The sequence below is a fragment of the Danio rerio genome, chromosome 25, assembly GCF_049306965.1.
Source record: "Danio rerio strain Tuebingen ecotype United States chromosome 25, GRCz12tu, whole genome shotgun sequence".
Taxonomy (NCBI): domain Eukaryota; kingdom Metazoa; phylum Chordata; class Actinopteri; order Cypriniformes; family Danionidae; genus Danio; species Danio rerio.
In genome coordinates, this window is record NC_133200.1 from 1,782,319 (window position 1) to 1,809,746 (window position 27,428).

Below are 27,428 nucleotides of genomic sequence, written 5' to 3' on the forward strand. Positions count from 1 at the left end.
CATCCATGATGCCAATCTCCAGTTCCAGCACATCCCAAAGCTGCTCCATTGGATTGAGATCTGCTGACTGTGGAGGCCATTTGAGTACAGTGAACTCATTGGCCCAATCTCAATTCTACCCCTTAGCCGTTCCTCCTTAGGGGTGTCTCAATTCTCTTTAGCTTGAAGGCGTAGAGCTAAGGGGAAGGGCTTTGTAGCCCTTGAAACAGATTCTTCAGCACAACCAACCAACTTAAATAAGGGGTTCTCAAACTTTTTAGTCCTCGACCACCAAAATCAGGTGACTCGTGAACTCTAATATCCTCTGAGGTGGTTATAAATATACAAGCCTCACACATCGGCACACACATCCCAATAGGCCCAAGTCTATTCATCATTTAGTTTTGAAGAACGCCGCTCGGAGACCATCCTCCATGTTCAGTTGTGGCCTGTATTTATGTTTAATGTACATGAGTGCCCAGCTCCCCAGGGGTCACAAAAAATAGAAAGGCTGATGGCTTTTTATTTGCATGTTGTTTTTAAAATGTATCTAGTAACTACATTTTTTTTCTTCTGTAGGTTATTTATAAAATATGGTAATTCTAATAGTTTAATAAAATGAATTTAATTTTTGATAATCCCCCGAAAGTCCCCCACTGACTTAAATCCCCTTTTTTTTCCCATTCTGATACTCGGTTTCAGCTGCAGCAGATCGTCTTGACCACGTCTGCATGCCTAAATGCATTGAGCTGCTGCCATGTGATTGGCTGATTAGAAGTTTGTGTTAATGAGCAGTAGGACAGGTGTACCTAATAAAGTGGCCGGTGAGTGTATATGCCACGTTAAGGAATATTTTTTTACATTTAAATACTTAATAAATGATAAAACAACATGAGGCCCACCATAACATTATTTTTTGCAGAATAAAATGCTAAATGTAAAACATTGTGCTTTTAAGATTGCATCTTTCTCACTATGCCGTTTTTCGTGGTTCTGTCTGTATCCCCGAAATGGTGTGTAATGTAGTGCTTGTATAAATGATAAAAAAGTCTTATCATAAACAATGCATATCGTGACACCATGAAATAAACAATAATACACAATAATAATATTTACTTGTTTGTCCATACAATATATGTATGTCAGAATATTACACAGTCCTAGAACAAATCCAGTGTTGGGTTCATTTTTTTCAATGAAATTTAAAGGACACATTTTAACCCAATGGTTTGGTTCGTCCATATTTCAACTTAACATGGATTACAGCAACCCAGCATTTTGTAATGTACATAATACACACTCCTGCATCATAGGGTTGGTGTACCTGCAGGGAAGTCTCAGTGAGTATTATGGGATCTTAACAAGCGGTCTGGCAGTGCCTTCAGCCGTATAGAGAACGCAAACAGAGCATATTTGCCAAACCTCTCCCGCACCAATCTGAGAGCCAAAAACACTGCACTGCATTAACATCTGGGACTGTAGCGTTCATTTAAAGCCATAATGAATTAAATTGCAAATGGTGTTTTGCATTTGTGAAACGTATTTCATGAAATTGTATTTTTATTTTGTGCACGTGAATTTTTTTTGTGAATATAAATAAATATTTACGCACGTGAATTTGGTTTTATGCACGTGAATTTGGCTACGCATGCACATCCTGTCTTTTGCGTGAATTATTTTTGAGTCTTATCTGACTCCATAGAGGACAGTTTGAAGATTAACTCACAACTAGTTTGGAATTTCTACCTTGTTTCTTTTCATTTTCAGACACCCAAACATTAAATACAATAAATATTCATTCATAAATTTTTCCTTTGACTTATAAGTAAAGTCCCTTATTTATCAGGGGTCACCACAGCGAAATGAACCGCCAACTATTCCAGCAAATGTTTTACACAGGGGATGCCCTTTCAAACGCAACCCGGTTTGGGAAACACCCATACACACTCATTCACACACACACTCATACACTACGTTCAATTTAACTTATTCAATCCGCCTACAGCGCATGTGTTTAGAATGTGGGGGAAACCGGAGCACCCGGAGGAAACCCACGCCAACATGGGGAGAACATGCAAACTCAACACTGAAATGCCAACTGGCCCAGCCGGGACTCAAACCAGCGAACTTCTTGCTTTTAGGCCACTGAGCCACTGAGCCAAAAGGTTACATTTAACTGCTCCTATTAGGTTCAGACATGACATAAAAACTTTTATTTGTGAGAAATGACCTCATGTGATTTAATAATACCAAGCATTGTTAGTGTTCTGGGTAGTTGTTCCAGTGCATTTCTCAGTAACCCCCACAGTTCAAGGCATCATTCATTTTTTTGCACAAACTCTGCAGGACGAGTTGCACAATCAGTTCTCAATACTCAGTGTCAAGGGTTTGCCTTTGCATGCGCCGCTAATAAAAAGCGAATGGAACAACGCACAGCGTATATTGGAGAGTTTATTGTCCAAATGTGCCATGGAACGCAGTCAAAGTGTCCACGTCGACAACGCATGAGGAAAACTTTGGCAGAGAGTTTCAGGCCTGCTGTCAAACTCACAGATGAGCCTCGCTCGCATGCATGCATCCAGGATATCAAAAAGCCGAAGACTTTTCTGCCTGTTTTATCACAAAGGGTGGTCCAGATTCCACCGCTTGCAACCAAAATATCTTTCCTGTGAATTAAACTGAGTCTCTGTCTTCGAGGAGAATATTGGTTATATTTGCTAAGCCAATTATCACTACAGAGCTGTTTAAAGTCCAAATAGCAGGGGAGAATCAGCATTGTCAAGCCAGAGTTTCCCTTTGGGAACGTCTACTCGTGGTTTTCTGTGGTTAACGTTACTTCAATTGGCTTTCGTGATTTGTTATACAACATAAATGACACAATCCTACTGCACAAATGTGAATGCTGAAGCCGCAGTGTTTTAAGAGATGCAGTCATAGCCCCGATATAGCAACCTGTTAGTCGTTCATTTAAACTAAAAAGCTGCTTGCAATTTATTATATTTATGGTATGATGTATGGTGTAGAATAAAATGTGGTTTAACAATATAAATTTTTTACACCGTTACGTAGCAACATCTTCAATAATGAGTTAATTAAAGATATTTTCACATGTTGAAATTGATAAAAAATTACAAATACAATCATTAGTAATATGGTTATCCCATTTGACCAATGGATGGCAATCGATATTTAGGAAATATATATATATATAGGTGAAGTCAGAATTATTAGCCCTCCTTTGATTTTGTTTTCTTTTTTTAAATATTTCCTAATTTTTTTATTATATTATGTTTAACAGATTCAGGAAATGTTCACTGTTTGTCTGATAATATTTTTTCTTGTGGAAAAAATCTTATTTGTTTTATATCGGCTAGAATAAAAGCAGTTATTAATTTTTTAAAAGACATTTTAAGGACAAAATTATCAGCCCCTTTAAGTTATATTTTTTCCTGATAGTTTACAGAACAAAGAATAAGAATACAGAACAGAATAATTCTGACTTTAACTGTATAAAAAAAAAGTGGGAGGAGCTACTGGTGAAGGGGAGGAGCTGATAATTGCTAAAGTTTAATTATTAATATATATATATATATGTATATATATATATATATATATATATATATATATATATATATATATATATATATATATATATATATATTTCAGTTTGGGCAAGCACAATTAATCTAAGACGATTACGCTGGTTCGATTACAAGTGAAACTCATGTAAGTCCCTATTTGCTAGTTAGGTGATTTATTTTACTAATTAAGGAACTATTTAATGTAGTCTTGAAAACTATTTTTTAGTTAGTAAAATAAATGTCTGTCCTCCATTTGTTACAACATCAAACTCCAACACTACTCACAACACATCATTTTAAAATGAACCACTGCACTTTAAAAAATGCTGGGTTTTAAAAGTTTGCATTTTATATTGCAAGGTCACTTGATTATTATACCAAAATGGGAAAATAGCTGCTAGCCTTATCGACCAAGAAAATAGCAATGCTTAATTACCATCAGTCATAGTACACAGTATAACTACAGAAGATTTAAACTTTAAATAGGAAAATTCTCAAAAACAATTTTTTTTGCAAGATGCTAATGGTCTAATCTGGTTCAATGATTTATGCTAAGCTACGCTAACATAAAAAATAACAGTTTTAAAAAGTTATCATTTTATACAGCAAAGTTTCTTGTTTATTAAAATAGCTGCTAGCCCTGTCGACCATTAAAAATAGCAACTTCCTATTTTCCATCAATACTAGTACACAAATGTAACTACAGAAGAGTCAAGCTTTAGATAGAAAAATTATCCAAACTCTTTTTTGTAGCGATATGCTAATGGTCTAATTTGATTCAATGATTTATGCTAAGCTATGCTAAAAGTGCTGCTGTGTAACCCGTTTAAAAAGTTTGCATTCCCTGGCTACAATGCATAAAATGCTTTTTGTTGAAAATAGTGTTGTGGCTTCTTAGAGATGGTAATTATATCACTTAATATTCTTTTGCTTGTTGGAGTAACTCTATTGTAATAATTTATAATTGCTGTTTCTATGGCACACAAGTTGCATAATAAACATTCACAAGATTCAACTTTGCTTTCAATTCTATCTATGCATCTGACAGCAAACTTTTGGAAGGGACTGCATGAGTTTTTCAAGGCCTGGCAGCTCTTTAGCCCTTTACCAAAACAAAAGCAGTGAAATCCAGCATGCCATGTCCGTGTGAGCGGCCCAAGCCCATAAACTGACATCCAAAGGTTTTATTTCCATCTGATTAGGTTTTATTTACTGCACTCTTAATGGACGCCGAGCTCTTTTTCTTATAAAACGAAACACAGTCATTCCTTTAAAAACATTAACAGACACGAGCAAATAAGGCAGAAGCTTTCCTTCACAAATAGAGTCACATGTACGAGCGCGCCCGTACAAAACACAAGAGCACGTGTGTGAGAGTGTTTGTGTGACGGTTCCTCTGTAAAGGAGCCTAATTCAACAAAACCATATGTGTTCTCTGGATCTCGTTCCTTAGGAGAAGTCAGGAATGAAAAAAAAAAAACTTTCCGAGACGTTATCTCCCGTCTCTAGTTGCGACTTTCAAGAGCAGCTCCTGGGATCCAACAGTGAAAGGTATGAAAAAAATGCTATTTTTCTTCAGGTTTGTTGTCCTTCAACTAACATTAAAGGTACACTCCACTGTTTTGGTTGGCAAAAGGGCTCATTTTACAGCTTTCAAAGAGTTTTACAGGTCAGTTTTAACATTTTCGAATCCATTTAGCCAATATCCAGGTCTGGTGGAAGCACTTTTAGCTTAGCTTAGCATAAATCATTGAAATGGATTAGACCATTAGCATTTCACCAAAAAAAAAAAAAATTCAAAGCTTGACCAATTGGAGTAGTGGGGGATTATATGAATGGGTTTAAATGCAGTGTCCTAAAGCCTTGAGGACTTAGGAACTACACTGTTGTGATGTCACAATTGCATTGCATTCTGGGACATATTGGTGCTGGAGTGGACATTTAAAGCTGACTTCCTTCCTGTTTTGTTATCCTTCAACTTACATTAAAGAAACACTCCACAGTTTTTTAGAAATAGGCTCATGTTACAGCTTTCCTTGAGGTAAAAGGTTTTTGAATCCATTCAGCCGATCACCAGGTCTGGTGGAAGCACTTTTAGCATAGCTTAGCATAAATCACTGAAATGGATTAGACCATTAGCATTTTGCCCCAAAAATCTAACTCTTCAATTTAAAGCTTGATGCTCCCAGATGTACGTCGTTGACAGAATCATACAAGTATTCACTACTGTGGGGAAAATCTGAATGGGTTCAAATGCAATGAACACCTGATCACTTGGGAACTACACTGTTTTGATGTCACAAATGCACTGCATTCTGGGACATATTGACAAATGACTCACTATGGAATCCAACCCTAAAATTTATGAATTCAGTTTTGTTGCCCTTCAACTAACATTAAAAACTGTTTTCTTAGAAATAGGCTCATTTTACAGCTTCTCTAGAGTTCATTCAGCCAATCTCCAGGTCTGGAGCACTTTTAGCTTAGCTTAGCTTAGCATAAATCATTGAAATGAATTAGACCATTAGCATTTCACAAAAGAAACGCTCATTTTGCAGCTCTCCTGGAGTTAAACAGTTCAGTTCTGACATTTCTGAACCCATTCAGCCTATTTCTATGCAGAAGCACTTTTAGCTTAGCTTAGCATAAATCATTGAAATTTATTAGACCATTAGCATCTTGCAAAGAAAAATATATTTAAAGCTTGACTCTCACTTTATTACATCACACAAGTGTCCACAATAGGGGGGATTTCTGAATGGGTTTACATGCAATTCCCTAAACCTCTGAGCACCTGGAGACTACACTGTTGTGACGTCACAATCACATTGAATTTCGGGACATATAAAGCAGACTTGCTCCCTGTGGTCCAACAGTAAAATATATGATTTAAATGAACACTTCACTGTATTTTTAACAGGCTAAGTTTAGAGCTTAATAGTTGAGTTTTACTATTTTTTAATTTATTCAGCCAATCTCCGGTTTTGAAGCACTTTTAACTTAGCTTAGCATAAATCATTGAAATGGATTAGACCATTAGCATTCCGCTTAAAAATATACAAACAAATTGATCTGTAGTAACACTGTGTATAAGGCAGACTAAAAGGATCAGTTGTTATTTTCTAGGCTGATGTTTTAGGAATTGTACTCTCATTTCATCATAATAATCAAGAAATTTTGCTGCCGTACCATGACTGTAAAAGAGTAATGATATTACGCAGGCATGAAAATAATCCCTAGCTGGGTAACTAGGTATCAGTGCTGTGTAATATGATCCCTTTTCATTTTCTGTCTGCCTTAGACTGCGTTCCACTCCACTTTAAGAAACGCACATCATTGCCCACTGTCATTTTAAAGTGCATTCCACTTCATCAAGTAAACGAGGGAAGTTTACATGGACATACCCTTGATCCCTCGGTTTTAAGAGAGAGCTAGTCAGCTTTATATGTACACTAGCACCTCTATGTCCAAGAATGCAATGCAATTGTGATGTCACAACTGTAACTCTCAAAGGTTTAGGGCATTCCATTTAAATCCATTCACATGTTCCCCCAGTAGTGAACACTAGTGTAATGTAATAAATTACATACTTCCAAGGGAATAAGATGAAGTTAGCGAGTGAAGGGCACAATAAACTGTTAATGCAGCCTTAGTATAGCATGTACTTACAAAAGAGTCAAGCTTCATTCATAAATTCATTGTCTTTTTCGGCTTAGCCGCTTTATTTATCAGGGGTCACCACAGCGGAATGAACCGCCAACTTATCCAGCATTTGTTTTTTATGCAGCGGATGCCCATCCAGCTGCAACCCAACACTGGGAAACACCTTTACACTCTCATTTACACTCATACTCATGCACTACAGACAGTTTAGCTTACCCAGTTCCCCTATAGTGCATGTGTTTAGACTTGTGGGGGAAACGGGAGCACCCGAAGGAAACCCAGAACATGCAAACTCCACACAGAAATGCCAACTGACCCAGCCCGGGCTCGAACTAGCGACCTTCTTGCTGCAAGGTGACAGCGCTACCCACCGTGCCACCCAAGAGTCAAGCTTTAAATAGGAAAATTTCATTTTTTTGCAAGATGCTAATGGTCTAATCTGATTCAATGAACTATGCTAAGCTAAGCTAAAAGTGCTCCCATTCAGCCAATCTCTGGGTCTGGCGGATTCAGAATTGGTAAAGCTCTACTGTTTAACCGTAAGAGAGCTGTAAAATGTAAAAACATTTCCCAAAAAAGTGGACTGTTCCTTTAAATGAACCCCAGACCTTTAAGCCTTCCAAGAGAAAAGGTGAAAAAATTGCCCTTTTCCCTCAGACGACAGACGGTCTAAACAGATTTCATGCCTCTCCCAGCATGTGGAACCACTTCAAAAGTAAACCAGCCTTATTTTAATTGAAAGATTGGCGTTTCGTGCTTCTGTCGGGCCCTAAAAGGATGTACCTCAGGTTTGTTTTCCCACGAGCGGTAAACGAATCATTCTTTCAATGACTCTTTATTTTGACTGATGCCGTAGCATCTGCTCCAGGCTAATGCGAGAGCTTCAAACTCAATCTCAGAGTGCAAAGAGCAGAATAACAGCATTTCACGCACGCCACTGAGTACCTAATATAATTCTCCGCACATTAGCGCTGTTGTCAATATTTATATTTCTTCAGCTTGGAATGGATGGACACGCACTCACCTCTACGATATGCGAAGAGAATCCGGCTTGAGACATCTGCAAACCAAAAGCTGTACCATTCTGGTTGGTGCCTGTGAAAAAGTCAAGCAATACTAAGAAAACTAGATATTTTTTAAGTGTCATATTCATTGAAATGGTGCTAATCTGTCATTTATGGTAGGCTTGGTGTGCCTCTGTAGTTGCTAGGGTGTTATGGGTGGTTGCTAAGGTCCATTAAATGGTTTTTAAGTTGCTGTAAAGTGGTTGTTATGGTGTTTAATGGTTTTTGGCATGTTGTTATGTGGTTACTAGACTATTTTGGGTAGTTTTAGGTGTTTATATGAGGTTTGTGAGGGATTCTGAGTTCTTTTAGCATGTTGTTATGTGGTTACTAAAGTATTTTGGGTAGTTTTAGGTGTTGATATGAGGTTTGTAAGGTGTTTTGAGGGTTTTTATCATGTTGCTATGAGGTTACTAGAGGGTTTTGGGTAGTTTTAGGTGTTGATGTGTAAGGTGTTCTGTTTTTTTATCATGTTGCTATGAGGTTACTAGAGTATTTTAGGTGTTCTGGGGGGTTTGATCATGTTGTTATAGTATGTAGTTACTAGAGTATTTTGGGTAGTTTTAGGTGCTGATGTGAGATTTGTAAAGTGTTTTGAGGGTCTTTAGCATATTGCAATGTAGTTACTAGAGTATTTGGGGTTGTTTTAGGTGTTGATGTAAGGTTTGTATTGTGTTCTGGGGGGTTTAGCATGTTGTTATGTGGTTACTAGAGTATTTTAGGTAGTTTTAGGTGTTGATGTCTGGTTCGTAAGGTGTTTTGAGGGTTTTTGGCATGTTGTTATGTAGTTACTAGAGTATTTTGGGTAGTTTTAGGTGTTGATGTGAGATTTGTAAGGTGTTCTGGGGGGTTTTAGCATGTTGTTATGTGATTACTAGAGTATTTTGGGTAGTTTTAGGTGCTGATGTGAGGTTTGCAAGGTGTTCTGAGGGTCTTTAGCATGTTGCAATGTAGTCACTAGAGTATTTGGGGTTGTTTTAGGTGTTGATGTGAGGTTTGTATTGTGTTCTGGGGGGGTTTAGCATGTTGTTATGTGATTACTAGAGTATTTTGGGTAGTTTTAGGTGCTGATGTGAGGTTTGCAAGGCGTTTTGAGGGTCTTTAGCATATTGCAATGTAGTTACTGGAGTATTTTGGGTAGTTTTAGGTGTTGATGTGAGGTTTGTAAGGTGTTCCGGGGGGTTTTAGCATGTTGTTATGTGATTACTAGAGTATTTTAGGTAGTTTTAGGTGTTGATGTCTGGTTTGTAAGGTGTTTTGAGGGTTTTAAGCACGTTGTTATGTGGTTACTAGAGTATTTTGGGTAGTTTTAGGTGTTGATGTGAGGTTTGTAAGGTGTTCTGTTTTTTTAGCATATTGCTATATGGTTACTAGAGTATTTTGAGTAGTTTTAGGTGTTAATGTAAGGTTTGTAAGGTGTTTTGAGGGTTTTTAGCATGTTGTTATATGGTTACTAGAGTATTTTGGGTAGTTTTAGGTGTTGATGTGAGGTTTGTAAGGTGTTTTGAGGGTTTTTAGCATGTTGTTATATGGTTACTAGAGTATTTTGGGTAGTTTTAGGTGCTGATGTGAGGTTTGCAAGGCGTTTTGAGGGCATTTAGCATGTTGCAATGTAGTCACTAGAGTATTTTGGGTAGTTTTAGGTGTTGATGTGAGGTTTGTAAGGTGTTCTGAGGGTTTATAGCATGTTGCAATGTAGTTACTAGAGTATTTTGGGTAGTTTTAGGTGTTGGTTTGAACATTTAAAGGTATTTTTGGCCATTTTTAAATGTTGTTAAGTGGTTGCTTGTATGTTTTGTCTAGTGTCTCTGATATTCTGGTCTCTAGATGAAGCTTAAGCTTTAGATTAGGGTTTCTTACCCTCCAAACTGAAGATTTTCTCTCCCAGAGCGTCGACGATATCCTTCAGAGCAGACTCGTCTGTGACGCTGAAGAAGTGCTCGTCTGGATCGGTGGCGATGAACTTGATTTCCCTCAGAAAAGCTTCAGGATTGATCCCTCGTCGATTATAGTAGCCAAGAACCTGGAACGGCATTGGAATATCTGAGCTATGTTCACCTGTTCCACCTGCGCACCTGTTTGAACACAACTCAAGAATCTGATATCTGGAGGATTGAGCTGGAAAAGCAGCAGTAACTCACCGCAATGCCGTACAGGGTGATATTATCCTTCTCACTTTCCTCCACGGCTGCCTTCAGGTCTGGACTGTCGTGCGATTCTCCATCCGTGATGACAATCATGACTTTTTTAGCATCTGGACGACCTCCGTGTTTAAATGCTTGAGTTCTGTTATAAATGCATTGGGTTTCAGGCATTAAAATTAGGGCTGCACAGTGTATGGTTTCAGCATCGATATCGCAATGTGATCGCAATAGTCACATCGCAGGACACGTGATGTTTAATTATAATTCATCATTTGCATGTGTTTTATAGCAGACAAACAGAGAAACACCAGTGTACCGAGCCACATTAATCCCGAGAGCAGTCCGTGTTTCCTCTCCGCCTCGCTGGTCGATATTTTTAGCTGCTGCCACAACCTCGTCGACTGTACGGAAATCATCCAGTCGAAATTCGTTCACGACTCTTTCACCATACTGGACGACCCCTACCTAGACAATAGGAAACATCACCCGGTGACATCTTTGACTAATCATGCATATTTTCTATTATATCAGATTAGTTGTCAGTATTTTTGTTCTGTAGTTCCTGATTCTACAGCGGTTAGTGCTGCTTTTGGACAAATCGAAACCGGTCATGAATCAAAACCATTGCAATCCAAAGCAATGTTCCAGGTCATAACACACCTGGATCTGTCCTGGACCGATGTAAAACTTCTGTAGCACATTGATCAGGAAATCTTGAACCTCGTACCAGGGGTAGATGGAGTTCGACCCGTCTAACACAATCACTATGTCCATGTAGGTCTCGCATCCTGTGGAGAAACCAACGCTGTCAGTACATGTGTGCCGAAGCGTTTGTTAATAAGAAGATGTGTGAAGCTTTACTCTGATAGGCTGGAGCGATGCTATGGGTGAAGTTGAAGTTGCTGTCGACTCTTGAACAGATGCCGGTGCTGTAGTAGGAACTTCCACACTCATATGACCACAGCGGCCCACACGCCTGAAACACAACTCGGTTTACTCTTTTATTTAATGTTTTTACAATAACATACACTGATGAGTTAATCTCAGTATAATTAAAGGTGTTGTATGTACATTTTAAGCTCGTCTAAAGCATAAAAATCCTATATGTTTGCAGATATTTAAGATATGCTAAGTGAACATACTTGTTGATCTGGAAAGAAATGCGGAAGTCAGATATTCTGCTTTGAATATGTGCGTTCAATTTTGGAATTTCTGTCTTTGCTTTGATCTCTGTAACTCCGCCCACTCCCAGTTTACCCAATTATATTTTAGCACCCCAGGTTGCCTTGGTCATAAAGAGTGTATTTAATTTTCAACCCAGGCTCATTCTGAAAATGTACCCATATACACAATTCTGGAGAGCGCCAAATGCATCCAAGGAGCTACCTTTTTTTGCGATTTTTATTTTCGCAAATCCACCTGAGGCCACTGTTTATGCTTTTTCAGAGCTTAAATTTCTCTCATGAGTGTCATTTTTGCCTGCTGTTCTCACGTAAATCCACCAGAGGCTGCTGTCGATTCACTGACTGACTGACTGACCGATTGACTGACCCACCCTGTTCCTTCCCTAAACCCAACCAATAGTGTTTTCAATAGCACCGATTGACCAATTCACCCACTGCCCTAAACCCAACCAACAGTTTTAAAAAGCAACCGAGAAAAAGAAAAGCCCCTGATTTTTACCATGTTTTCAGATTTTACCACATTATCACTCTGTTATTTACTTGTTTACTTTATTATTTGGCTTCTGTTCTTGTTTTCCCTGCTTTCTGGAACCGTTCTTCGCTAGACTCGAACCCTGTCATCGTGGTCAACTCTTCTCTGCGTCTCAAGTCCGCTGATGTACATGTCGAGCCACTGGAAAAACTGGTAACAGTGGGAAAGCCGTCCATACGGAGGTAAGCAGTCAGCTGGTGAGTGTGAGAATGAACAACGTCATACCACCCCGTAATGTTACGTTTTAACGACTAAATTAAGACACGCGTTTCTCTGGCTCCATAATTCACGATCTTCAGAAATTTATATAGGGCTACGCTTTCAGAATGAGCCTATGTTGTTAATTTCAGTCATAGGGGCTAACTCAAGATATGCGAACACGGATGAAAATGTAACCACTAGATGACAGCAGCAGCCTCTGAAGTTAGATGCAGATTAGTAAAAATACACATGAGCTGGTGTTTAATTAGCAAATAATACAAATATTATTACAAATGTAAACCTTTGCTGAGCAGTGTCAAGCTGCGGTCACACTGCACTTATCACCTCATAGACTTGCATATGCACACGTTTGCGACAAATTCGGAAACGCAAGCTTGTGCGACAAGTTTCGCAGTTCGCTACATCGCAAAGTTCAAGCTTGGTGAACTCTGAGCTGCCAAATCGCATCACGTGACTGCTTATGACCAATTGAAGATCAAAACATGACGTCTCTGCAGAGATATTCAAAACATAGCCCTTGCTTTATTTAATGACTAATAATCTTGTTTAATCCCGCCCCTTTTCGCAGCGATGTATGACAGAATTTTGCATGCTCAAACTCTAGTGTGACCAAGGCACAAAGCCCAATTGTCATGCATGTTTGCTCCTGTTTGTGTCGTCAATCTGGCAGCCTCTGTTTGCACAGAGGTGTCGTATATTTAGAATTTAGACTGCAATATCAAGTTCAGCCATTAGGTGTCTCCCCTACATACTGCACCTTTAAAATCAACGAGAAAGTGAACATGAAAATTACCACAAAGCTGTTATCCTTTGGGTTTGTAGCCAGAGTCATTCCCAACCTCATTTTATCTCTGCGTTCGGAAACATTGTTCAGCGATATCTTTCCTTGAAAACAGCCAAACGGCAAGAGAAAGTTGAGACAAAAAATTTTTTATATTATATTATATTCCTATATTACAACCAGGGCTGCACGATACAGGGAAACAAATGCAATATTATTGTTGAGAATTGCGTTAACGAAATGTCTTATAATTTACATGCAATTTTGTTCGATTTTTATTAGTAACAAATTACATATTTACATATGATCAAACTAAAATAAACAGGTGATATATGTCAAGGTGCAAGTATTTAGACTTTAAAACACTATAAATGACTGAACACTTGTATTTGCTGTAATTATTTGTTTATTTTCAGAACTAGGTTCATCTTTGGGCTGCTCTAGCCAATAGCAGAACAGCACATAATGAGAAGGTGGGTCTTAACAGAGTACGGATCTGATTGGTCAAATTTGGATAAACCACCTTTGCATGCATCACCCCAATGGTTGGCACATTAAATATTGCATATGCATATATTATTTCGAGACTGTTCATTTTGATGTATCGTGCAGCCCTAATTTTAACACACGTTTATTTTATATCACTTTTGTGGAGTCAGAGGGGTGATATGATACCTAGATGCAGTCGTGTGCAGTTTGTGCGTTTGCTTTCTAGTGGACATCTGTAGACGTCGCCTGTCTGGTGTTCACCGCTGGTCTCAAAGGGAGCTCCAACGAGGAGCCTGAAATAGAAGAATATATAGTTTGTTACAAATTTTTTGATGTGTTGTATAATTATGCAGCTTACTTAAAATACAACATCCTAGCAACCACCTAGTCACTTAGTACCACAGCTTATTTGTTGCCAAGGAGGATAAGTCAGTATATATTGTATCTTTTTGACTTAATAATTTGACCAAACAGTTCTAATGAAAATGCATTAATGGACTTTAATTTAATGATTTCAGTCTAGCCACTACTTGGAAAATGGGACAACAGCAGTGTGTTATTGGTGGCGTTTTGATCATCTAACATAGATTTAGACAAATATGTGAACAAAATTTGAGAGAAATAGACCTTTTGTGTACAACGAAAAAGTTTTCTTTGAGTTCAGCTCATAAAAATTTTTTAGATATTTTATTTTGGAGTGTAGCACTGACCCAAAACTCCATAGTCACCATCTAAAATACTGTACATTATAAACTATAAACCTCATGCAGCCTTTTAGCAACAATGTAGCAACCATTCAAAATACCTTATTACAGCCAAATAAAATACTGTAGCAATCACATAGCACTGTTACAATTATCCAAAGCACCATAGTCACCATCTAAAATATACTAAACTATAAACTAGCCCTGCTGAAAAATCCAGCTTAAACCAGCCTAAGCTCGTTGGCTGGTTTTAGCTGGTCTACCAGGCTGGTTTTAGAGGGGTTTTGGTCACTTCCAGGCTGGTTTCCAGCCATTTCCAGCCTGGTCTTAGCTGGTCAGGCTGGAAGATGACCAGCTAAAACCAGCTTGACCAGCCTAGCCAGGCTGGGAGTCCAGCCAAAACCAGCTATATCCAGCTTAAACCAGGCTGGTCAAGCTGGTTTTAGCTGGATTTGGCTGGTCATTTTCATTAGGCTGGTTTAAGCTCGATTTATCTACAGGGCTTTGTAGCAACCCTGAAGAAACACTGTAGCAACCATCTAAAAACCTCATCAGCCATTTAAAATACCACACCAGTAGCATAGCAACAATGTTACAATGATCTAAAACACTATAGTAACCACCTAAAATACACTATAAACCTTATAGCAACCCTTTAGATACATTGTAGCAACCATCCAAAATTCCTTAGCAGCCATTTAAATACCATAGGAATTGCATAGCAACAATGTTATAATTATCTAAAACACCATAGTAACCATCTAAAGTACACTAAACTCCAAACCTTATAGTGAGTCTTTAGAATCATTGTAGCAACCATCCAACACACCTCATCAGCCATTTAAAATATTGTAGCAATAGCAAAGCAACACTGTTACAATGATCCAAAACACCACAGTAACCATCTAAAATACACTAAACTATAAACTTTGTAGCAACCCTGAAGAAACACTGTAGCAACCATCTAAAAACCTCATCAGCCATTTAAAATAGCATACCAATAGCATAGCAACAATGTTACAATGATCTAAAACACTATAGTAACCACCTAAAATACACTATAAACCTTATAGCAACCCTTTAGATACATTGTAGCAACCATCCAAAATTTCTTATCAGCCATTTAAATACCATAGGAATTGCATAGCAACAATGTTACAATGATCCAAAACACCATAGTAACCATCTAAAGTACACTAAACTCCAAACCTTATAGTAACCCTTTAGAAACATTGTTGGAACCATCCAACACACCTCATCAGCCATTAAAATATTGTAGCAGTAGCATAGCAACACTGTTACAATGATCCAAAACACCACAGTAACCATCTAAAATACAGAGCTTTTGCAACATTGTAGCAAGCATGCAAATACACTATCAACCTCACAGAAACCATCACTATGGCAACCCATAGCAACAATCCACCTGGTTATTGTCCTTCTTAGGAACCACATAGCAACATCCTAGAAACATGGTGCTAATTTTGCACGAAATTAGAAAAGTCATTTAAATAGTTTGTTGTGTGCTATTAAAGCTTTTATTTGAGACTTTAAGACTGTGCAGAGTGGCGAACGGTAGCAGATCAGAGCCCAAGCAGTCATTTAATGAGAAACACAAACAGGATCAGAAGTTCAGCATTCCAGCAGCGCTCCAGTCGCAGTCATTCACTCCCTGATAGAGGAAAACACTACAGCAGGGAACCGCTCGGCTCATTTCTTTCCAGCTCTTGAGGTATTTCTGAGATGGAGCCAATACCAGAAACCAGCAGCAAAACTCAGTTATGCTGCTCACGTCGAGATCAAGACGTTTAGTGCTGCAACGACAAACCGCATCCCAGAGTTTGGCCTCAGAAACCCATCCATGGCGATGTTTACATTCCTGTGCTGCCACTGCGACCTACAGCCATGAGGTTACAATCTCTGAAACACCGCTGTCTGTCAACACACGGCTCTGAGCTCAAACAACACAAACCAGTTGGATTCTTGGGTTTGCATGGCCACCAGTGTTGTCCAGAGTGGCACAGCGTACAACTAAACCTGCTCAGAGCAGCAAATTTAGCGTGTTTTAAATGTGGTTTGCTAAATTAACTCCAAACTAATTAAAGATCTAATGGTTTTATATTGGTTTTTGGCACTTAGACCAGCTAAACCAGTTTAAAAGCTAACTTCACCAGACTAGGAAACTAATTTATCCTATTCAGCCCAGCAAACCATCTTATTGCAGGTTTAAATGTGGTTTGATGGTTTTATAGAGGTTTTGGTCATTTGGACCAGCTAAACCAGATAAAAGGCCAACTTCACCAGACTGGAAAACCAGCCAAACCCAACAAAGCTAGCAACCCAACCTAGAGAGTGAGTTTAACTTTTTAGAACGTTCTAGTTTGATGGTTTTATTGTGGTTTTAGGCATTTGAATCAACTAAATTAAATGAAAACCAGTTTCACCAGTCTGACAAAACACCAAACCCATTAAGACTCTAATGTTTTAAAGAGGGAGCGCAGTGGGTAGCACGTTCACCTCACAGCAAGAAGGTCGCTGGTTCAAGCCTTGGCAGGGTCATTTGGCATTTACTGTGTGGAGTTTGCATGTTCTCCCCGTGTTAGTGTGGGTTTTCTCTGGGTGCTCCGGTTTCCCCCACAGTCCAAACACATGCCGTACAGGTGAATTGGGTATGCTAAAATTGACCGTAGTGTATGAGTGTGTGTGAATGTTTCCCAGTGATGGGTTGCAGCTGGAAGGGCATTCGCTTCATTAAATCACATGCTGGAAAAGTTGGCGGTTCATTCCGCTGTGGCTACCCCAGATTAATAAAGGGACTAAGCCAAAAAGAAAATGAATGAATGAGAGTTTTAAAGAGGTTTTCAGATGAAAAGCCAAATTTACTAGTGTGAATAACCAACTAAACCTACTACCACCAGTAAATCAGTTTTAAATGACTAGTTAAAATTTTTACAAGGGTGGTTAATTTAGTGAGAATGATCTTTTAAAGAGGTCTTTGACTCTTCACCAGACTGAAAAGCCAACTAATCCAATTAAGTCCAGTAAATCAACCTATTGCTGGTTTAAATATGGATTTAACTCGTCAACATAGTGGTTTACACAAGCCAAAATGGTCTAGTTTGATGGTTTTATAGAGGCTTTGGGGAATTAGACCAGCTAAATTATTGCTGGTTTAAATGGTTTAAACTTCTTTTAAAGAGTTTTTTGACTCTTCACCAGACTGAAAAGCCAACTAATCCCGTTAAGTCCGGTAAATCAACCTATTGCTGGTTTAAATGTTTTTTTAACTGGTCAACAGAGTGGTTTACACTAGCCAGACTGGTCTAATTTGATGGTATTATGGAGGTTTTAGACATTTGGACCAGCTAAACAAAATATAAACACAACTTCAGACTGGAAAGTCTACTAAGGGTAATAAAATGCTTTAGTGCTAGTCTAAATGAAGTTGGATGATTTTACTTGCCACAAGGTTGGTTTACTCTAGTCAGAATTGTCTTTTATAGAGCTCCAAAACCAGCTAAAAGCCAACTTTACCAGACTAAAAAGCCAACTTATCCTATTAAGCCCTATAAATCAACACATATACTGCTGGTTTAAATGTGATTTAAACTGCTCAGCAGTCTAGTTTGATGGTTTTGTAGTGGTTTTAGGCATCTAAACCAGTTGAAACTGTGGAAATATAAATTTCTATCAACTAATTCCAAATGAACAATAATCTACGTATAACTGAAAAGTTATATTCTCTGGTTTTTAATTATATAATTTCATTAACATCCCAGCTAGGAGGGACATTAACCTTTTGTCTGTCTGATCACAGGCTAAGCCAAAGTAATGCAAATTGTCAGTTTCACAGCATGGGGTGTCTATTGTTTTCTCTTTTCGATCAAATGGTCAGGCGGTTTCTGTCTCCAGAACATGATGAGATTAGACCTGAGAAGCAGTTTACCCTGCCGACCACAACCCTTAATTTGCATACTTTGTTTAGCTATATCCCCTCCTCCTAAGAACACAATATAGCCATGAAATCTTTGTCTTAATTCAGACTAATTCAGACTTGTGTGAGACTTGTGAGAGACTTGTGAAAGAACTTGCAGACTGCGGACCTCTAGTAGGCTCTTGCAGACACATCTTAAAGACGCTGTATGACTGCAGATTAACCAACACGTCTCAATAAAGGAATTCTGCTTGTTTCGAGTCTCCTGGACTGGGTTCTCTCTCCTCTTTTCATCTCATTTATTTTTTTTTTACAACAACCCAGTTTACCTTGTCCAAAAAAACACCAAACCTACTAACAAGCACAAATCACCTTATTGCTGGACCTGCTGAACCAGATAAAAAGCCAAATTTACCAGTTGGAAAAAACACTACACCTACTTAGACTAGTAAACAACTTATATTGCTGGTTTAAATGTGGTTTAACATGTCAGAATGGTCTAGTTTGATGGTTTTATAGAGGTTTTGGGCACTTGGACCAGTCATAAACACGTTTCACAAGGTTGAAAAATCAACAACATCTACTAAAACCAGCAATTAGGAGATCTGTCATATTCCCAATATTATAAAACCCCAGTCTGAGGTGGTTTGTTGTAGGTTTTTGGCTTTGAGACACGTAAAAGATTGCATTTGTTGTCTGGATGTCCAGCTTCATCAGTTCCCACAGTTCACCACTGTTTGACCATCATCCATTATTGGCGTGTACTGTTTCTCTTCGGCCCCTGTAGTGAAGGTTTAGTCTATCCTGAGGCACGGTTATTTGAGGAACGTCTAGTTAAACCCACTCTTTTTCCCCCTCCACAGCCATCTGATGCTAACAAAACATGCCAGGGCTTTCAGAATAAATTGCAGCTCGACATCTTAAGATGACGGTTTATCTTTCTCGCCCTAAACAAACCATGAGTATCCTAACATGAATGAATAGTTTTGCCAATGTTTACCCATTCTTAAGTTGATCCAAACCTGTGTGCTTTTATTCTGCCTTTCATTTACATTGTGGTCAAAGCTAGCACTCTAATTGATTTGTGAATCAATAGTGTCAGCTATTATATTTGGATAATACAGCTAAAGCTACGCATTATATTTGGAGGTGGAAAACAGATCCAGGTTGGCAGGTTGTTTGGTTTTCCACTTAACCATGGCATGTTAGACTCTGATATTTATGCTTGATATTTTGGGTTAGGAATGGCACGGTGGCTCAGTGGTTAGCACTGTGGCCTCAGAGCAAGAAGGTTGCTGGTTTGAGTCCCGTCTGGGTCAGTTGATATTTCTGTGTGGAGTTTGCATGTTCTCCCCATGTTGGTGTGGGTTTCCTCTGGGTGCTCCACAGTCCAAACATGTGCTATAGCTGAATTGGATAAACTAAATTGGCCACAGTTTATGTGTGTGAATGAGCGTGTACGGGTGTTTTCCAGTACTGGGTTGCAGCTGGGAGGGCATTTGCTGTGTAAAACACATGCTGGATAAGTTAGCGGTTCCCTGATGAATAAAGGGATTAAGTCGAAGGAAAATGAATGAATGAATTTTGGGTTGGAAGCAAACTATGATTGCAGTATGGTGGAGAAACTACTCAGTATTCATTCACTTAATCAACAATTCAGATAACTCCGTAACATCCGTAAACATTGGGTAAACATTGGTATCTGAAAAGCTGTAGGTTCAGGAATTGAGTGATAAACTATTAGTGATAAAACTTAAATGATACAATGCATTATTTAATGTTGATGTCTTTTTTGTTGTTGTTATAAATCAATGTATTATATGTGTTATTTATAGGGATGTAACGGTATTGTAAATACCGTCATACCGCAATATTAATTTTTTCGATATTACCGAAGTCGCATGACTTGGTAAAACTATAGGTCTTCTGAGAAAATTTGCTCAGGCGAATGAAGCGAACGGGAGGTAGCGAAAACTACAATTCCCATCAGCCCATGCTTGACCATCATCCCTTGCGGTCTGTTGTCGCTACAGATCCAGTAATGCGGAAATGGAGTGTGCTGCTAGAAGCGGGGATGAAAAAGAGCTGGAAAACTCTAAAGCGGGTGTTGTCGCCGCGCGTGTACTGAATAGCGGTGTTGTCGCGCGAGTTCTTATCAGCTGTGTTGTCGCGCGCGTACTGAATAGCGGTGTTGTCGCGCGAGTTCTTATCAGCTGTGTTGTCGCGCGCGTACTGAAAATCGGTGTTGTCGCGCGAGTTCTTATCAGCTGTGTTGTCGCGCGCGTACTGAATAGCGGTGTTGTCGCGCGAGTTCTTATCAGCTGTGTTGTCGCGCGAGTTCTTATCAGCTGTGTTGTCGCGCGCGTACTGAATAGCGGTGTTGTCGCGCGAGTTCTTATCAGCTGTGTTGTCGCGCGCGTACTGAATAGCGGTGTTGTCGCGCGAGTTCTTATCAGCTGTGTTGTCGCGCAAGTTCTTATCAGCTGTGTTGTCGCGCGCGTACTGAATAGCGGTGTTGTCGCGCGAGTTCTTATCAGCTGTGTTGTCGCGCGCGTACTGAATAGCGGTGTTGTCGCGCGAGTTCTTATCAGCTGTGTTGTCGCGCGCGTACTGAATAGCGGTGTTGTCGCGCGAGTTCTTATCAGCTGTGTTGTCGCGCGCGTACTGAATAGCGGTGTTGTCGCGCGAGTTCTTATCAGTTGTGTTGTCGCGCGCGTACTGAATAGCGGTGTTGTCGCGCGAGTTCTTATCAGCTGTGTTGTCGCGCAAGTTCTTATCAGCTGTGTTGTCGCGCGCGTACTGAATAGCGGTGTTGTCGCGCGAGTTCTTATCAGCTGTGTTGTCGCGCGCGTACTGAATAGCGGTGTTGTCGCGCGAGTTCTTATCAGCTGTGTTGTCGCGCGCGTACTGAATAGCGGTGTTGTCGCGCGAGTTCTTATCAGCTGTGTTGTCGCGCGAGTTCTTATCAGCTGTGTTGTCGCGCGAGTTCTTATCAGCTGTGTTGTCGCGCGCGTACTGAATAGCTCTGTTGTCGCGCGAGTTCTTATCAGCTGTGTTGTCGCGCGTGTACTGAATAGCGGTGTTGACGCGCGCGTACTGAATAGCGGTGTTGTCAGCACACTGTTCAGATTGATGCAGACATGAGATCTCTATCTTACTCATGGTTTGTCCTCTCAACTGGGGGAAATACAATGCACAACGTTACCCACTGCTGTCAACCTGGGCCAAGTCATATCTCTCTTGTCCCAGAAACCTCAGTCCCAAATGAGAGGGTTTTTTTCTGTTGCAGGGGACATTGTAAATACCCAGAGATCCCAGCTTTTACCAGATTATATTTATATGATAATTTTCCTTAAAACCCATCTCTATCTAAGTGAGTGAGTGATTAATGTTGAATGTGATGAGTTTTCAACAATACTAAATTGAAACTTTATTTTTTTACATGGTTTGATATTTTTTTGTTATTAAAATTGAAGTTCCTGTTTCAAAGCTTACAGATAGTATGTCATTGACACTTTTGGCACTTTTTTGGAGTATTTTCATAAGTTTTGTTTTTTCCTGTAAATGATTCAATAAATACCGTACCGTGACATTCATACCGAGGTATTACCGTACCGTGAAATTCTCATACCGTTACATCCCTAGTTATTTATGAACTGTTTGTGGATTAAATGTGTTTTGCTATGAGGTAAACTCTAAACACTCAATGGCTCATTTAAATGGCATCAGAGTTTTGGACGCCTTAAAATGCAAACTTTTGAAATATGCAGTTCTGGGATGCAAACTGCAGCATTTTGACTCATTTTTGTGGATTCATGTTTGCGCAATAATATCCGAGTCAAATCCGTTTAGCAGTCTGAGCCGTAAAAACCATGTGGTTTCACAAACCCAAACCAAACTGCCTTTGAAAATTGAATTAAAACTGGAATTTCAGACATGCATTTCAGTCTGAAAAGCATGATCAGATTAGCATTTCTTTGACTGTCTGTCTGAACAAACAGATCCGGTTTCATCACTCACACACTGTGCCGTAACATCTCGGCCCTCCAGTAGCTGTCATCAATGTGCCGTACATCGCATAAAAGCATCTGCTAATGCCATTAGAAATATATACTTAATCTTCCAGATCAGAACATGATGATCTCTGGATATCAGCATCCCTAAACCACCACAAATACTTAATTTAGAGGAAATAAAGTAGGATTAGCAAGAAATAATTTTTAGTATGCCAAAATAAAAGCGGGATATTTAATATGTGCAGGACTTCTAGAAGTAGTGTTAAATCGCTAAAGGATGTTTCATATCAAAAGGAGCCTGAAAAAACACAAGCATGACGCAGAGCATCCATTCTACAGTGTTAAAGTTGGTTTTCAGTACAAACTTTTAGTTTTACATTATTTATTTTTAATTATTTTTCATCATTTTGCTTCTTAAAGGGACAGTTCACTTAAAAACGTGTGCCTTATGTAGTTTTGTTCCTACTATGGAAGTCAATGGCTTCTATTTTGACAGTCCATCAATTTTTGCTAATTTAAGGATGGAAAATCTGCTTTGTGTCGTGGCACATGGTCTAAAAGGGTTGAGTTTATTTTCTTATGAGTTATAGGTGTGTTTTGAGAATAAACCAATCAGAGTCTCATCTCCCATTCCCTTTAAGAGCCAGCTGCCTCGCGCCAAGAGCTCATTCGCTATTTACAGGACGCAAAGTAAGTCTAAGTGGAAAAACTGAGCATTTCACAAGCAAACAGTTCACAGTTAATAGTTTTTAACAGAAAACTGCTAAACAGAGCATCTACTGCGTGAGAATGAGAGATAATGGATATACTTTCACATTTGCTCTTGGATAGGGAAACCTTTACGCACAGACATCAATTAGTCTATAAATAATTAATTTAGTTTGTTAAGCGCAAATATTCATTTCAAAACTATTTCTAAATTCAGTTCTAATTTCCAGCAAACGAATAAATGAACAATAATAACAAAATGAGCTCAAAAAGCAGTGGTTTTTCATATTTATGTAGGCTAGAAATTAATATGTTTTGTAATATTTTAATCCTTTATATTTATATTCTATATCTATTCTTATTATATCCTATATATATGCTTAATATTTACATTTTTTCATATGTAAAGATATTTGCCTATTGCTCTCTTGTGTGTATTAAGCAGTGTGTAAGCGAGGTGCAACTCTGCGCTGGAGTTTAGACCGGGTTAGTTTTGGTCTAATGAAAAATCTATTATAGTTTCTCAAAATAGCAACGCGCCAGCAGTGCACCTCAAAACACCTTCCTTTTTAGAGCAGAACGCCTGTGAGCGCACAAATGAGCGCTAATGCATTTGCTATTTAAACAGCGTAGCGCAACGCCTCAAAACCACTCTTGCGCCAAGCTGAAACTACCAAGAGACCATTGCACCGCGTATTGCGCCACACTGCGCCGGGTGTATGATAGGGCCCAATGACTGCTTTTTTTCCAACATTCTTCAAATTATCTTTTTCTGCTTTCAACAAGATAAATAAACTCAAAAAGGTATTGAGGGAGTGTAAATGTTAAATAAATGTTTTTATTTTGAGTGAACTATACCTTTTAAAAAAATACTGTAAACTGTTTTAATTCAATATGTAGGTAAAATGGCCTCGATTAGTTGACTTAAAAACAAAAGTGAGTAAAACTGTTACCTTGAAACTGTTAACTGAATAAAAAATGTGTATATCTCTATAAAAGTCAACTTTTTAGACGATTTACTCACTTTTTTAAAGTTTACTTATCGCATTTTACAGTGTGGAGGCCACTATAATCTTATATTGAATTTAAAACATGTGTAATTATATGCACACAAGCCTTAAATAGCAACCCAGGCTTATTCTGAAAACGTACCCCTATATACATTTCTGGAGATCGCCAAATACATCCCAGGAGCTACGTTTATTTGCAGTTTTTGTTTTCGTGAATCCACTAGAGGCCGCTGTGTACGCTCAAATTTCTCTCGTAAGTGCCATTCTCGCCTGCTGTTCCCATGTAAATAAACCAGAGGCTGCTGTGAGCTGACTGACTGACTGACCAACCGACCCATATCCCCACACACCCCCTTTCCTAAACCCAAACGATAGTGTTTTAAAAAGCAATCTAGAAAAAGAAAATCCCCCGTCTGATTTTTACCACGTTTTCAGATTTTACCACATTCTCACCCTGTTATTTACTTGTTTATTTGATTTTTTGGCTTTGTTTTGCTTTTTGTTATTCTGCTTTCTGGAATCGTTCTTCCCTGGACTTAAACCCTGTCGTCACAGTCAACTCCCAGTCACAGTCACATTTACTCTCAAGTGTCTTAAGTCTGCCGACACACATGGCGAGCCACTGGACAAACTGGTAGCTGCGGGAAAGCCGTCCATAGGAAGATAAACAGTCAGCTGGTAGATGGTATCACCTCATAGCATTCATTTTAAAGACTAAATGCAGCCATACATGCCTCTGGCTACATAAATCGCAATACACAGAAATGTATATAGGGCTACGATTTCAGAATGAACCTAAGTTGTTAAATAGACCAGCAGGGGTCATTTTAATATAGTTTTGGGATAGTTAATATAGTTTAGATATGATTTGAAGATGAATATATTTAAAACATAAATCGATAGACCAAATATTTAGTGCCTAAACACTTCTTTGACTTTACTTAAAGGTACAGTTCACCCAAAAACGACAATTCTGTCACCATTTACTCATCCTTTGAACATTATTTCTTTCTTCGGTTTCTTTTGAACACAAGATATTTTGAAGAATGTTGGAAACTGGCAGTCATTTATGGAGACAGGTCAGTTTAAAAAATAATACATTTACAAAATAACAATCACACATGCACAGCAAAATGCACACTTACAAAATCCAATTGGTAAATTTAAAATACAATTCATAAATGCACAAATCCAATTCATAATTAAAAAAAACAATACATAAATACATAAATCCAGTATATTTCAAAACACAATTCATAAATACGAAACACAACTCGTGGATTCACAAGTAAAAATCAAATGTTTCCCCAAATTAATTGATTTGTGTATTTATTAATTGAGTTTGAATTTGATTTTGTAAATGTGAGTTGTGCTGTGCATGTTTGACTTTTATTTTGTAAATGTAGTATTTTTGCGACTAACCTGTCTCCATATTTATTCAAGATAATGGATATAAATATTTTAGCTCTTCAAAACACAACCACTGACATCCAGAGTAAAAAATAAATAAACATATTATGGAATTTAATGACTATGGAGGCAGGTCAGTCTCAAAAATGATACATTTACAAAATAAAAGCTATACATGCACAGCACAACTCACATTTCAAAACTCTTAAATACACAAATCCTGTTCATAAATGCAAAACACTATTCATAAGTACACAAATCAATTCATAATTAACAAAAACAATACATAAATACACAAATCGAATTCGTATATTTTAAAACACAATTCATAAATACAAAACACAACTTGTGAATTCACAAGTAAAAATCTAATATTTCCGCAAATTAATAGGATTTGTGTATTTACGAATTAAAGTTTAAATTCATAATTTAAAAAAACAATACATACATACACAAATCCAATAAATTTGGGGGAAATATTTATCATTTTTACTTGTAAATTCCCGAGTTGGGTTTTGTATTTACTGATTTGTGTATTTTTTTTTAACGTATGAATTGATTTGTGTACTTATGAATTGGATTATAAATTGGATTTGAGTATGTAAGAAATGTGTGTTTTGAAATGTGAGTTGTGCTGTGCATGTATGACTTTTATTTTGTAAGTATCATTTTTGAGACTGACCTGCCTCCATAGTCATTGAATTCTATATTACACTTATTTTTTGCTCTGGATGTCAGTGGTTGTGTTGTGAAGAGCTAGAATATTTATATCCATCACCCTAAAAACACAGGGTTAAACACTACCCAAATTGGGTTGTTTTTAACCCTACTGCTGGGTAAATATGGAACAGAACACATCAGGGGTTAAATTAACCCAAGTTATTGGGTTATTATTTTTAACCCCAAATTGGTTTTTCTACCCAATAATTGGTTATTTTTACTTTAATAATAGGTTAATTTGATCCAAAAAAAAAGCGAAAGATGACCCAGCAATTGTGTTGTTGTGACTCGGCGTCACTGAAGTACAGTGGGGGATGTGCAGCTTTGATTACAGGTGTACAAAAGGTGCTAGTAAGAAATTTTAAAATTCAGAAAGGTCTGACTAAGGGCTGCTATGAGCATAAATCTCATTTTAATCATCTGAAACTGCAAAGAATCTTTGTTTATGTTACACTATTTTAATTGCATGTAAACAAATATATGTGGTATCCCAATCAGCCCCTGCTGTGAGTTGATTTGACCCAAAGAGCTGGGTTGAAACTACCCAGGACTCTGAAAATAAGCCCGCAAAATTACCCAAATGCCTCAACCCACGATTTGGGTAGAAAAAATAACCCCATGTGTTTAAGAGTGATTATACTGAAATATGGAGACAGGTCAGAGTCAAAAAGAATACATTTACAAAATCCAATTCATAAGTACCAAGCTGCAACCTCCCGCTCTCTCTCAGGAAGCCAATACGGAAGTAACTAAAACTGCAATTCGTCCGAATTTCCGCTAGTCCTGGCCGCTCCTGCTCCAAAACAGAGCAAATTTCAATGGAGCCCACTGTTAGAATGGCCTACTCTACAGCAGAATAAAGGTGTTTACAGCCTGCTACAAAAACAGATGTTGGTTAATACAGCTAATATTACCCTTCATGACAACTGTGAGGGGGTGAATTTTTTTATAACTCATCCGTTTCCTTTATATTAAGTTATATTAAGTTTGCATAATTAAGGGCGTGGCCACTTGAGTGACAGCTAGGTCTCGTTGGTCGCCGTCACCTCAGCTGAATCCTGCAGATTAGCCACTGAACTCGGCATATTTATCATATTTCTGTGTTGTTTTATGCGGCTTTACACAGTCAGCTGCCTTTTGGACTTGTTTCCTACAATTATTAGATAGCATGGCATGCTGAGTGCATTTAATTGTGCTCACAAACCATTCACGTGGCCTCCGTTTCCCATGTGAGTAAAGTTATATACTTATACACCATCTCTATACATGTATTTGTTTTATTTAAGA

At 38.3% G+C, this 27,428-nt stretch overlaps 2 protein-coding genes across 13 annotated transcripts in view; one reads left to right on the forward strand and one right to left on the reverse strand.

Moving 5' to 3' along the window:
• Nucleotides 1-27,428, reverse strand: part of itga11b (integrin, alpha 11b) — an 85,185-nt gene that overhangs the window by 43,798 nt on the left and 13,959 nt on the right. The window contains exons 3-10 of one of the 2 annotated variants that reach the window (XM_073942507.1): nt 13,826-13,932; nt 13,163-13,249; nt 11,293-11,407; nt 11,092-11,219; nt 10,748-10,896; nt 10,429-10,573; nt 10,148-10,310; nt 8,248-8,318 (exon numbers count right to left, since the gene is read on the reverse strand). In XM_073942507.1, coding sequence (XP_073798608.1) covers nt 8,248-8,318; nt 10,148-10,310; nt 10,429-10,573; nt 10,748-10,896; nt 11,092-11,219; nt 11,293-11,407; nt 13,163-13,213 — 822 coding nt within the window. In that variant the 5' untranslated portion in view covers nt 13,214-13,249; nt 13,826-13,932. Of the gene's footprint in view, nt 1-8,247; nt 8,319-10,147; nt 10,311-10,428; nt 10,574-10,747; nt 10,897-11,091; nt 11,220-11,292; nt 11,408-13,162; nt 13,255-13,825; nt 13,933-27,428 lie in introns of both variants that reach the window. The other variant, XM_690467.10, reaches the window with a different exon arrangement.
• coro2bb (coronin, actin binding protein, 2Bb) overlaps nt 1-27,428 on the forward strand; it is a 78,043-nt gene that overhangs the window by 9,823 nt on the left and 40,792 nt on the right. For 6 of the 11 annotated variants that reach the window (XR_012400095.1, XR_012400096.1, XM_073942585.1 and 3 more), the window contains exon 3: nt 12,221-12,329. The exons of 1 other annotated variant lie outside the window; for it this stretch is intronic. The gene's annotated coding sequence lies outside the window, so the exon portion shown is untranslated. Of the gene's footprint in view, nt 1-5,013; nt 5,112-12,220; nt 12,330-27,428 lie in introns of those variants that run through there. 4 more of the 11 variants (XR_012400101.1, XM_073942588.1, XM_073942582.1 and 1 more) reach the window with 2 other exon arrangements.